General features: G+C 35.4%; 1 protein-coding gene across 2 annotated transcripts in view; it reads right to left on the reverse strand.

The window, feature by feature from the left end:
- SLC35F3 (solute carrier family 35 member F3) overlaps nt 1-13,759 on the reverse strand; it is a 503,654-nt gene that overhangs the window by 132,341 nt on the left and 357,554 nt on the right. For both annotated transcript variants that reach the window (XM_044672361.1, XM_044672362.1), the window contains one exon: nt 13,352-13,676. In XM_044672361.1, the coding sequence (XP_044528296.1) occupies nt 13,352-13,676 (325 nt within the window). The remainder of the gene's footprint in view (nt 1-13,351; nt 13,677-13,759) is intronic.

Genomic DNA, 13,759 nt, shown 5'->3' on the forward strand with positions numbered 1-13,759 from the left:
AACAATAAGAGGGGAATAAGAAGGGAGGGGGGAGAAAGGGAAGTACAAAGAGGGAGGGGATTATAGGAACTGATTAAAAACAAAACACTGGTATAGAAGAAAACAGTGAAAGAAGAAAGGACAGGATTAGGAGAGAGAATCAAAATGTCTTGGAATGCACAGTTGATAATTATAACTCTGAATGTGAATGGGATGAACTCACCCATAAAACAGAAGCAAATAGCAGAATGGATTGGAAACCAAAATCCTACCATATGTTGTCTACAAGAAACACACATGAGACAGACAGACAGACATAGAGTGAAAATGAGAGGATAGAGCAAAATCTTTTGGGCTTCAAATGAGAAAAAGAAGGCAGGGGTGGCTATGATGATCTCTGACAGAGCCAAAGTAAAAATAGATAAGGTTAAAAGAGATAGGGAAGGTAACTACATCCTCATAAAAGGCAGTATAAACAATGAAGAAACATCAGTACTCAATATGTATGCACCAAACGGTATAGCTTCTAAATTTCTAAAGGAGAAGCTAGTGGAGCTCGAAGATGAAATAGAAAGCAAAACTACACTAGTGGGGGACTTCAACCTTCCCCTATCAGATCTAGATAAATCAAACCAAAAAATAAATAAGAAAGAGATAAGAGAGGTGAATGAAACCCTAGAAAAATTAGAGTTAATAGATATATGGAGAAAAATAAATAGGGACAAAAAGGAATACACCTTCTTTTCAACAGCACATGGAACATTCACAAAGATAGACCATGTAATAGGGCATAGAAACATGGCAAATATATGCAAAAAAGCAGAAATAATAAATGTAACCTTCTCAGATGATAATGCAATAAAAATAGTTATTAGTAAGAATACATGGAGAGGCAAACCAAAAACTAATTGGAAATTAAATAATATGATTCTCCAAAATAATTTAGTGAAAGAACAAATCACAGAAACATTTAATAATTTCATTGAAGACAATGACAACAATGAGACATCTTACCCAAACCTATGGGATGCAGCCAAAGCAGTTCTAAGGGGAAAATTTATATCACTGAGTGCATATATTAACATATTAGGGAGGGCAGCAGTTAATGAATTGGGCATGCAACTTAAAAAACTAGAAAATGAACAAATTAAAAATCCTCAGATGAAAACTAAATTAGAAATACTAAAAATCAAAGGAGAAAATAATAAAATCAAAAGTAAAAGAACTTTTGAATTAATAAATAAGACTAGAAGCTGGTATTTTGAAAAAACAGATAAAATAGACAAAGTATTGGTAAATCTAATTAAAAAAAGGAAACAAGAAAACCAAATTAATAGTATCAAGGGATGAAAAGGGAGATCTCACCTCTAATGAAGAGGAAATTAAGATAATCATTAAAAACTATTTTGCCCAATTATATGGCAATAAATTTAGCAATCTAGGTGATATGGATAAATGCTTACAAAAATATAAATTGCCTGGATTAACAGCAGAAGAAATAGAATACTTAAATAATCCAATATCAGAAAAAGAAGTTGAACAAGCCATCAAAGAACTCCCTAAGAAAAAATCCCCAGGGCCCGATGGATTCACAAGTGAATTCTCTCAAATATTCAAAGAACAATTAATCCCAATACTATACAAATTATTTGATATAATAAGGAAAGAAGGAGTCTTACCAAATTCCTTTTATGACACAAATATGGTACTGATTCCAAAGCCAGGTAGATCAAAAGCAGAGAAAGAAAATTACAGACCAATCTCCTTAATGAACATAGATGTAAAAATCTTAAATAGAATACTAGAAAAAGACTCCAGCAAGTGTGTGATTTATACCAAGAATGCAAGGATGGTTCACCATTAGGAAAACCATCCACGTAATTGACCATATCAACAATCAAACCAACAAAAACCACATGATTACCTCAATAGATGCTGAAAAAGCCTTTGATAAAACACAACACCCATTCCTACTGAAAACACTAGAAAGTATAGGAATAGAAGGTCCTTTCCTAAAAATAATAAACAGTATATATCTTAAACCATCAACAAGCATCATATGCAATGGGGATAAATTAGAACCCTTTCCAATAAGATCAGGTGTGAAACAAGAATGCCCATTATCACCTCTATTATTTAACATTGTACTAGAAACACTAGCAGTAGAAATTAGAGAAGAAAAAGAAATTGAAAGTATTAAAATAGGCAATGAGGAGACTAAGCTATCACTCTTTGCAGATCATATGATGGTATACTTAAAAAATCCTAGAGAATCAACTAAAAAGCTTATAGAAATAATCAACAACTTTAGCAAAGTTGCAGGATACAAAATAAATGCATGGAAATCATCAGCATATCTATATATTTCCAATACATCACAGCAGCAAGAGGTAGAAAGAGAAACAGCATTTAAAATCACCCTAGACAATATAAAATACTTAGTAATCTATCTGTCAAAACAAACACAGGAATTATATGAACATAACTACAAAACACTTTCCAAACAATTAAAACTAGCTATAAACAATTGGAAAAACATTGATTGCTCATGGGTAGGATGAGTTAATATAATAAAAATGACCCTTCTACCCAAATTAATTTACTTATTTAGTGCCATACCTATCAAACTACCAAAAATTTTTTTTTACTGAATTAGAAATAAACTATAACAAAAAGTTCATTTGGAATAACAAAAGATCAAGAATATTAAGGGAAATAATGAAAAAAATGTGAAGGAAGGGGGCCTAGCAGTACCAGATATCAAACTATACTATAAAGCAGCAGTCATTAAATCAATATGGTACTGGCTAAAGGATAGAAGGGAGGATCAGTGGAATAGACTTGGGGTAAGTGACGTCAGCAAAACAGTGTATGATAAACCCAAAGAGCCCAACTTTTGGGACAAAAATCCACTATTTGACAAAAACTGCTGGGAAAATTGGAAAACAATACGGGAGAGATTAGGTTTAGATCAACATCTCACACCCTACACCAAGATAAATTCAGAATGGGTGAAAGACTTGAATATAAAGAAGGAAACTGTAAGTAAATTAAGCGAATGCAGAATAGTATACTTGTCAGATCTCTGGGAAAGGAAAGATTTTAAAACCAAGCAAGAGTTAGAAAAAATAACAAAATGTAAAATAAATAATTTTGATTATATTAAATTAAAAAGTTTTTGTGCAAACAAAAACAATGTAACCAAAATCAGAAGGGAAACAACAAACTGGGAAAAAATCTTTAGAAAAAAAGTTCTGACAGAGGTCTAATTACTCAAATATAGAAGGAGCTAAATCAATTGTATAAAAAAATCAAGCCATTCCCCAATTGATAAATGGGCAGGGGACATGAATAGGCAATTTTCAGATAAAGAAATCAAAGGTATCAATAAGCACATGAGAAAGTGTTCTAAATCTCTAATAATTAGAGAAATGCAAATCAAAACAACTCTGAGGTATTACCTCACACCTAACAGATTGGCTAAAATGATAGCAGGGTAGAGTAATGAATGTTCTAGGGCATGTGGCAAAATTGAGACATTAATGCATTGCTGGTGGAGTTGTGAACTGATCCAATCATTCTGGATGCCAATTTGGAATTATGCCCAAAGAGCGATAAAAGAATGCTTGCCCTTTGATTCAGCCGTACCATTGCTGGGTTTGTACCCCCAAAGAGATCATAGATAAACAGACTTGTGCGAAAATATTTATAGCAGAGCTCTTTGTGGTGGGAAAAAACTGGAAAGTGAGACTATGCCCTTCAATTGGGGGATGGCTGAACAAATTGTGGTATATGTTGGTGATGGAATACTATTGTGCTCAAAGGAATAATAAACTAGAGGAATTCCATGTGAACTGGAAAGACCTCCAGGAATTGATACAGAGTGAAAGGAGCAGAGCCAGAAGAAAGTTGTACACAGAGACTGATACACTGTGGTAAAATCGAATGTAATGGACGTTTGTACTAGCAGCAATTCAATGACCCAGAACAATTCTGAGGGATTTATGGAAAAAAAACGCTACCCACATTCAGAGGAAGAACTACAGGAGAGGAAACACAGAAGAAAAACAATTACTTGAATACTTGGGTTGATGAGGACATGATTGGGGATGTAGACCTGAAAGGACCACACCAATGTAACTATCAATAATATGTAAATAAGTCTTGACTGACCACAGATGTTAAAACCAGTGGAAATGTGAGTTAGCTATGGGGGGGGGGGGGAATAGTTTTAGGGAGTAAAGGGTAAAGTAAAAACATGAATTATGTAACCATGGAAAATTTTTCTAAAAATAAATGAGTGAATAACTAACTAACTAAATAAATAAATAAATTAGAGAGTTGTCTGAGGGTACTCTGAAGGTGAGTGACTTGCCCATAGTCACACATGTGTCAGAGGTAAGACATGAGTCCACGTCTTTATGACTCCAAGGCTGGTCCTCAATATGCTGCATCCATCTGTCTATCACCATAATTATTATTACTCATAATCATAGATTTCTTGGTTTTACTCTGCATTCAAAGATTTTTGGTTCAGACTTGTATTTCCAAAGCTTATAACACCAAATATCGTTTTTAGCTTTGTCAGTAAACATGGTAGTTGCTTCAGTGTGTACTACTTCAAAGTTCTTATTATCCATTATCCATTATAATGGTTCTATGAAATTAGTTCAATAACCTGGTTCTTATTATCCACGAAAAGAAAATGAAATGAAGTCATTTTTTCTCCTTTTCCATCTTGAAATTCTTCTGTGGATTCTTAAAACTAAAGTTAGTGAACTAGCTTAAAAAGGCTACATTTTCAAGGATCAGAGTAAAATAACTGTCACTTTATTGTCTGACTGTAACAGGATATCAGAAAGTCTCAACTTTTGCTTCTGAATAGAGGTCCCTGTCAGCAGCAATTTCTGATAGACCTTTGCCTAAGGACCAATGTCTGACTGAATTATCCCTCTTGTTATGCTGTAAGATGCTAAGGAAGCTCCTGGCCTTGAAAGCTCAGGGTGTTCCATGATTCATATGGCATCATTGGGACAATATTGGTGTTAAAAGAATGAGTCTTTAAAATGGAAGCAAGCAATTTGACATCATTTAAAGCACTCCACTTTGTGTCTGAGTTTATAAGTATACACACATGTACTAGAAAGGTGCTCTAGATAATAATAGCTTGCATTTATGTAGTACTCTAAGGTTTGCAAAGTGCTTTATATGTTATTTCATTTTGTTTTCTTAACAACTTTGTAAGATAGACACTGTCATTATCCATATTTTACTGCTGAGAAAATTGAGGATGATGGAAGTTAAGTGATTTGTAAATGAATCTGAGGAAGGATTTGAACATAGATCTTTCTGATTCTAAGTGATCTCTGCATTACATCGTCAATAGGGAATAGATATTGAACTGGGTCCAGGACTTAGTAGTAGTAGGAGATTGGATCAGATACAGTTGGGAAATGTTATATGTTCTCAATGATCTCAAACATTGTGCTACAGAAGGCCATTAAAAAAATACCAATACTTCCCTCGTGATGACACATGACTCTAAACCATAGAATATACTGGCCTTAGAAGAATAGAAATTACAAACAGTCCCAAAGGCAACAGAAAGTTGCAAGCTGGATGTAGATGGCACCATTATGCCGTTGGTAACTTGCAGGAGAAAACTGACCAGAAAAGAAGTTAGTTGGGCAGGTAGCAAGAGTGAGAGGCAGAAATGGATAATGCAAGTACCCTTGAGATATTAAAAGAATGAGGAGTGGTTTTCTACCAATAGACCTTCTATTTGGGATTAATGAAAAGGAAGAGACATGAGTCTTGTGGACTGGGAGAAGTCACAATGTATATCAGCTGAGAAATAGCTTCCCCCATAAAATCACAGCTTCATCAAGGAGTTAAAACATCTCTCACATTGTTTTGAAAATATGAATTACTGAATAAATGGTTGATCAATTGAATTATAAGTGATATACATAAAATAAATAAGCTATAAATATCCTTATTATTTTCAGGAGCTCCTAAGATGCATAAAACCTTCTAAGTCCTAACCTATTATATATATGTATATATATGTATTGTTTCTATTATTGCTCAATTCGATTCAATAGAAACTTGTTAAATGTCTACTAGGTAGAATGTAAAAGTCTCTGACCACATGGAGTTAACAAAATATTAGGGAGACATATGCAAAAGTTAATAATAAAATGATAATAATGAAAATTAACACTGATATCAAAGTGCTTTTTACAAGTATTATCTCTTTTGATCCTGACAACAATCCTATAAAATAACTGCTCTTAGCATCCTTTTACAGATGATGACACTGAGGCAGAAAGAAGTTAAATGACTTGCCCAGGGTCAACACAGCTAATTAGTGCTAAAGGCTGGATTTTAACTCAGCCCTTTTTGATTAGGAATTGATTCACTAGCTATTATACCATCTGCCCACCTTGAATACAAAAAATACATAGAGGAATACAAAGTAATTTTAAGAGAAACTGATCTCTGACAGTGAAGCATCAGCAAAGGACTATTGTAGGTGGCATCTGAGCCGGGTTCTGGACAAAGTTCAGGAAACACTGATTTAAATTAAAATTTAGTTATTTTAAAAAGTAGCAGTGATCTCAGTGTTGTCAATGGCTATTATCAGAAGCATATATCCACTTTCACCATTTCTTTTTTCAGGTCTAGTGCTAGATGAGGCAGTTAGATAGCTCCGTGGATCAAGCAGTGGGTTTGACATCAGGAAGACCTGAGTTCAATTCAGTCTCAGGCAGAGGACAAGTCACTTCAGCTCTCTTTGCTTCAATTTCCCCAATTGTAAAATGGAGACAATAACAGTACCTACTTTGCAGGGTTGCTGTGATTCAATGCTATCATATTTGTAAAGAGTTCTGCATGGTACCTGGCACATATACATGCTACTTATTTTTATTATTATTATCCTAAAATGTCAATGAATTAGAGAATCACCATTTCATGGATTGAACAGATCTAGAGCAAATGGCACAGATTGAGAGACTGGCAAAACTCATGTTTAGAGAAAAAAGTTCTGGATGATACGATGTGTTAAGCAATGGGCTGGGTAATCTTGACATTTTCACTGGTCTTTGGGATATCTTGGGAATAAATAACCCAACTCCTTTGCACCTGTTCCCTTATCTATGACAAACCATTCACAACCTACTTTTCTAACCATATATTTTACTAAGAGTTCACATAAATAGGGAGCCTTCAGGTTTGTAAAATCTTTTCTTTATAACCTTCCTAAGAGGCACACATATCATTCTCCTCAGTCTACCTTAAGAGAGGAGATTGGCCCAGAATCATGTAGCTAGGATGTGTTTTAAGTAGGGATTTGAATTTGTCTTCTGCCTTCGACTCTACTATGGTTTCCATTCTTCTACACTGCCTCTCATGAAGTGAGAATGATGGAATATCTTTGCTTGTCAAAGTAATAAGGTGAAAGAGGCAATATAAAAGCTAACTAAAAGAGTGTGGATCTAGATGATTATTACATCATGACATCATCAATGGTTTCTAAAGAAGCAATTGAACATCAATCAGCTTCTGACCCTTTATTTCACCTACTTTGGCCAAATCTTGCCACCATGGAATGATTTTTAGAAAGAAGAGCTCAAGCTGTAGAAAGTTAGAGAACTGGGAAAATGCTTGGGTAATTACCTCGTGAGATAGAAATAGAATATTGCACACCAACTTTTCTGTAAAATTTCTTCTTTTGGCCAGAGGATGTCCTTGCCTTAACCTTGTCATCATGACCACCCTCCATACTCTATAGAGAACAGAAGTCTACATATGTCTAGGATAAGCAACACTGTCACCACCATGTATGTTCTAGAGAAAGGGTCTCCAACCACTAGAGATTCAGGTCTACTTGAAATCTTATATGGTACATCTTCAAGCTAAGTGCCCCTACCATTCTTCAGCCCCATCCTCCGTGGTTTCAAGGGATTCTCTATAGACAAAAAAGAAGTACCATTGATAATAGGCCTTCTTTACTTATGTCCAGTAATCTCAAAACTGCAAAAAATAAAAAGGAGTTTCTCTTTGTGAGAAAATTTGGGGAATGTCTCAGAGTCTGTTTTGGAGAATTAAAAAGCATTTCATACTCAACCTCAATGATTTTTCTTCTCAAAAAACCCTCTCAGCAATAGTAACATGATCAAATTAATCACAATGGTGTCTAGTGAATGTGAATATTGAATTGTGGGAATCCTAAAAGTGTCAAAAATCAGAGTTTACTATGGTATCATCGAAGTCACAAAGCTGACATGTATATCTATGATAGAATTTCAGATTGAGTCTTTAAGGGATTAAGAGTAATAAAAGCTAGCATTTTTATCTCACTTGAGATTTGCAAAGTGCTTTATGAATATTTTCTCATTTCATACACACAATAAACCTGGGAAAGAGGCACTATTATTATATCCCCATTTTATAGATGAGGAGACTGAGACAAGCAAAAATTATGCTATTAGGAAGAATGTGAGGCAACATCTGAACTCAAATCCTCCTGACTCCAGGGCCAGCACTTTATCCACTGTGCCACCTAGTTGTCACAGTTAAAGAGGGTTAATTCACATCTTTCAATATTATTCATAAAATTTCAGTAATGCTGTCACTGAGAGATAATAGAGAATCACAGTTGCACATGGTCTGAGCTACAAAGTATTTATGAAAGCAATCAGAAATTTAATGTTTTTTCCCCCATACACCAATTAAAGTTTTCATGTGAATTGATCCTTTTTTCTCAGGGCTCAAAGTTGCTAATCCATGTAGCTTTTTAGAATTTCACTGTTGGCTCCAGAAGTTACTTGGAAGAAAATTTTGTATGCCATGTGTTGATGATGTGTGTAAAATTAATGATACTACCACTCAAAAGATATTGTTAGGGGTAGCTAGATCTAGAGACAGGAAGTCCTAGGTCCAAATCTGACCTCAGATATTTCCTGGCTGTGTGACCCTGGGCAAGTCACTTAACTCCACTTGCGTAGCCCTTACCACTCTTCTGCCTTAGAACAAATACTTAGTATTGATTTTAAGATGGAAAGTAAGGGATTAAAAAAAAGATGGAAAATTATATTGTGATGAAGAAAGAAATTCATGCATGATGTAAAGATCTGCCAGTCCCCTTTGGTATAATAAATGAATTAGGAATTAAAATGTTGAAAAAATTATGACCTCATTATTATAGAACTAGAAAATTATGGCTCCCATCTTTTGTCACACAGATTAGCCTAGTTCTAAACTTTATAATTTATACTTAATCATCAATCGGTGTCCAAAAACACTTTAGGCAATTTGTCCTTAGCTCTTTAGTTACAGCTTATTTCTTTAGTTAGGAAGAGACCTGCCTTTTCGATAGCATTTAGAGCTAATAAAAGGAGAAGGTATTTAATTTGCTTCACTAACTTTCCCTCATGGCTAAAAATGTTCCTGTGTCTCTTCCTAGCTCCTGGTTAAAAGTTTCTCTCTTTCAACACAAAGGATTTATCTCCTCAGCTGACTCTGACTCTTTTTCACTAATAAAAAAAGATGTGAAGAAGGAAAACTTGGGATTGGTTTCTTTTTATTTCTGAGAGCTTCAAACCCAGTGCTTAAATTTCCTCAGTCAGACCGGACATTCTTTTAATGTTGTCTTTGTTTTCAGTGGAAAGAACACTGGCTGCACACAGAGGTGTTTGGGTTCAAATCTCACCTCTGGTACTAATTATCCTGGGATATCATCGATGTTTATTAGTGATGCAAAGCATAAGTTCATTTCATGGTACACTGGGCTCAAGTTAGGCATTTACCCTCCCACAAGTGATCCTTTCATCTCTCTCTGTCTCTGTCTCTCTCTGTCTCTCTCTCTGTCTCTGTCTGTCTGTCTCTGTCTCTCTGTCTCTCTCTCTCTGTCTCTCTCTCTCTCTCTCTCTCTCTCTCTCTCTCTCTCTCTTTCTCCCACACACCCACATACACCCATTCTTGTTTTCTGCCAGACAGATAAACAGAAGCTCTACATGTTTTATTTCCACAGTACTTGTTTTTTGCCCTTATCCTATTTAAGTGATAGAAACTACCAAGCAAATGGCAATGCTCCTTTAGGATAGTTTAAATTTCAAAGCGTAGACTTTCTTCTATTATACAATTTAGAAGAGTGAGGAATATCTTATGAGGTCCACTTTTCTAATAGTTCTTTATTAAGAAAATAGTACTTTCTTAAAACAAACAAACTTATGCATATAATGGAATGCTTCTGTGCCAAAAGAAATGATAAAAGAGCAGTTTCAGAGGAACCTGGGAAATATTGTATGAATTGATGCAAAATGTGCAGAACCAAAAGAATAATTTATATAGTAACAACAATATTGTAAAAATAACTTTGTAAGACTTAAGAACTCTGATCAATGAAACGACTAAGCATGATTCCAGAAGAAAATGATACCTACTATCTGAAAAAAAAGACAATAGACTCAGGGTACAGAAAGAGATTAATTTTTGGACATGGACAAAGTGGGAATTTGTCTTCCATATTTGTTATGAAGTTTTTTGTATTCTTTCTTTCTCAGTGGCAAAGGGGGTTCAAGAAAGAGAAATTTAATGCTTATTAATAGAAAAATAAAATTTGATTTTAAAAATGGCTACAATTTAAAAATCAACATGCCAACCAGATCAGCAGTTAAAAGAAATATGAACTCTTATGTACAAGTTTAGAAACACTGTTAATACCTACCTGTTATAAACTATATTCATCTAAATCAGTGATTCTCAAAGTGGGCGCTACCGCCCCCTGGTGGGTGCTGCAGCGATGCAGGAGAGCAGTGATGGCCACAGGTGCATTTATTTTTCCTATTAATTACTATTAAAATTAAAAAAAATTAATTTCCAGGGGGCTAAGTAATATTTTTTCTGGAAAGGGGGTGGTAGGCCAAAAAAGTTTGGGAACCACTGATCTAAACACTAATTTTCCTTTTGATCCAGAAGAAGGTCATTATATTATTTTCCCATCCTGGGCTGCATTAGAATCTTCTCACAGTGTTTAGTGGGGTCTATTCTGATCTGTCCTACTCTCTTAGTTATTGCCATCCAAAAGATAATTACTCCATTAGCACCTTCCTCTTACTCTGGGAACATGAATTACTATTAATTTCTCTTCAACATACAGAATCATGGCTTTTCTCCTCAAACTTAGATCCACACACACAATTGTTATCTTCTCAGGGCTTCTCTGAACTCTCTTTTCAAAATGGTGGCAAAGAAGGTCTTGTACCTTTGTTGCAATTATCTAACTTACTCTGAGCCTCTTTCCTTAGATAAGTGATTCTTTCATTTTATAACAGAATTTCTTAAAGGAACCAGTACCCTTCTCCCTATATCCCCCAAATATTTTTAAACCACTAAAAAAGCAAAATGTGTTTTAAACAAGGTAACACAAGCTACTTTGTAACTCACTGGCATTTCAGGAGGTTAATGATGACAAGTAGTTCACTGAGAATTACTTTCTTGACTTTTGCCCCTGCTTTTAATCTTTTGATACAGATCTTTGATGGGAGGGATGGAGTGCTTCTAGTCTCTGATGTCTGGTTTCTTTAGATCACATACTTTTGAGAAAGTATTCCAATTAACTCAAAATGGGGAAAAAAACTAAGAAGTTGTTTAGTTCTGATAGTTCTATAATAATTTAATATATCTTGAGTTGGAGAGAAAAACAATTTAAGTCCCTGCCATGATGCTACTCAAACTTTATGGACAGGAAACATATTCCTGAAATAGTGTAAATACACCCATTACCAAAGGTCAATAATTAGCAAGACATGATATTTTCCCCCCTTTTCTTGGCTCTTTGTGGGATTCTGTCAAGATGAGTTCTGAAAGAAGTTCATAACTCTCACTAAAGTAGTCTCTAAGTCTGATCTTAGAACATGAAGCAAAGTAGGGCTAGAACACACACAGTGGGAAGAAAATTCTGATTCTCCACAGCCTGAGTTCTTTCATCCTAACATTTCAAACCAGTTTCATGCTCTTCCTTGAACTATGCTATCCCAAAGGAAAACCTAGATGAAGGACAAGTTATATGACAAGCCTATCTTACAAGGGAAATTTGAGGCATGATCCTGTGAAATCATAAACTCAGAGCTTTAGAGCTATCAGACTTCAGAGGCCATCTTAACCCATCCTTCCTCACAGGGAATTTATATGATCTGCCCAAGACCACAGAGGTTGTAAGTTTCAAAGACAAGATTTGAACCCAGATCCTCTGTTTCCAGAGCAGATATTCTGGATAATGTGCTAGACTAAGATTAAGAAAGTCCTAAATTTGAAACATGACTGAGACACATAAACTGGGTAGTTTGGGGAAATTATTTAACTTTTCTAAACCTTTGCAAGATGGGGATAATAATAGAACTAATCCACAGGATCTTCTGAGGATCAAATGAGATATATTATATGTATAAGATATGATGAAAGAGATGTATATATAAATATGTACATATACACAGATATATGTATTTATAAAACTTTGTAAAAATAAAATTTTTTATTATTAACCATTATTATTATCAAACATAAACAAGCCTAGAGTTTTCTCTTTTATGCAATCCTTATGAAGGTTAAGCGAGATATTGGATGTAATTTTGCTCAGTCATTTAGTTGTGTCTGATCCTTTGTGACCCTATTTAGAATTTTCTTGGCAAAGACACTGGAATGAGGGGCAGCTAGGCAGCTCAGTGGAATGAGAGTCAAGCTAAGAGATGGAAGGCCTTGGGTTCAAATTTGGTTTCAACACTTCCTAGCTGTGCAGCCCTGGGCCAGTCATCTAACTCTAATTGCCTAGGTCTTACCAAGCTCTACTGCCTTAGAACTAATATTCAGTACTGATTATCAGATGGAAGGTAAGAGTGTTTCTTAAAAAAAGTTTAAAAGATACTGAAATGATTTGCCATTTCCTTCTCCAGCTCGTTTTACAAATGAGGCAACTGAGGCAAACCGGGTTAAGCAACTTGTCCAGAATCACATAGCTAGTAATTGTTTGAGGCCAGATTTGAACTCAGAAAGCTGAAGCTTTTTTACTTCAGTCCCAGGACTCTATCCACTACATCACCTTGCTGCCCTCTCTATTTAAACACTTTTCAAACCTAAAGGGCTCTATAAATACTAGTTATTATTATTATCATTATCATTGCCACTAATTACAATTAAAAAACCCAAAGCTTTCCCTCTTATGCACCCTAGGTAATAAGCTCCAATGCTGTGAGAACAAAGAGAAAATGATTCATCCATCAATTCTTAAAAATGAATGCCAGCTCTCTTCCAGTGCCCTAAAAGCGTAAGATCACAGAAAGGGTCTGAATCTTGAAGAAGGTCTTCTTACCTGTATCTTTGCTTTAAAGACTGTTTCTCAGTGGATTTGCAAACGTGCCCAACGTAATACAAAGGAAAGAATAAAAAGTTCCAGTTGGTGGCAAACCATGTCAAGGTAAAAGGGGCATCAAATTTCTTGAAGGTCAGCTTGGCGAGTTGTGTGGAGCCTGCCCACGAGGAACAGATGCATAAAACCACTGCCACACCCCAGAAAAATTTCTTGAGTTGCTCTCTGGAGCATTTCCAACAGCAATGGCTGGCTCTTCCTCCAGCCTCCACCCCAGCTGGCATTTGAGTCTCTGTTGGGGCTGGAGAGTCCCGAGGGCGCTCATCCCCTGGAGAGAGAGAGAGAGAGAGAGAGAGAGAGAGAGAGAGAGAGAGAGAGAGAGAGAGAGAGAGAGAGAGAGAGAGAGAGAGA

This window comes from Gracilinanus agilis, chromosome 4 (genome assembly GCF_016433145.1).
Source record: "Gracilinanus agilis isolate LMUSP501 chromosome 4, AgileGrace, whole genome shotgun sequence".
NCBI classification, from domain to species: domain Eukaryota; kingdom Metazoa; phylum Chordata; class Mammalia; order Didelphimorphia; family Didelphidae; genus Gracilinanus; species Gracilinanus agilis.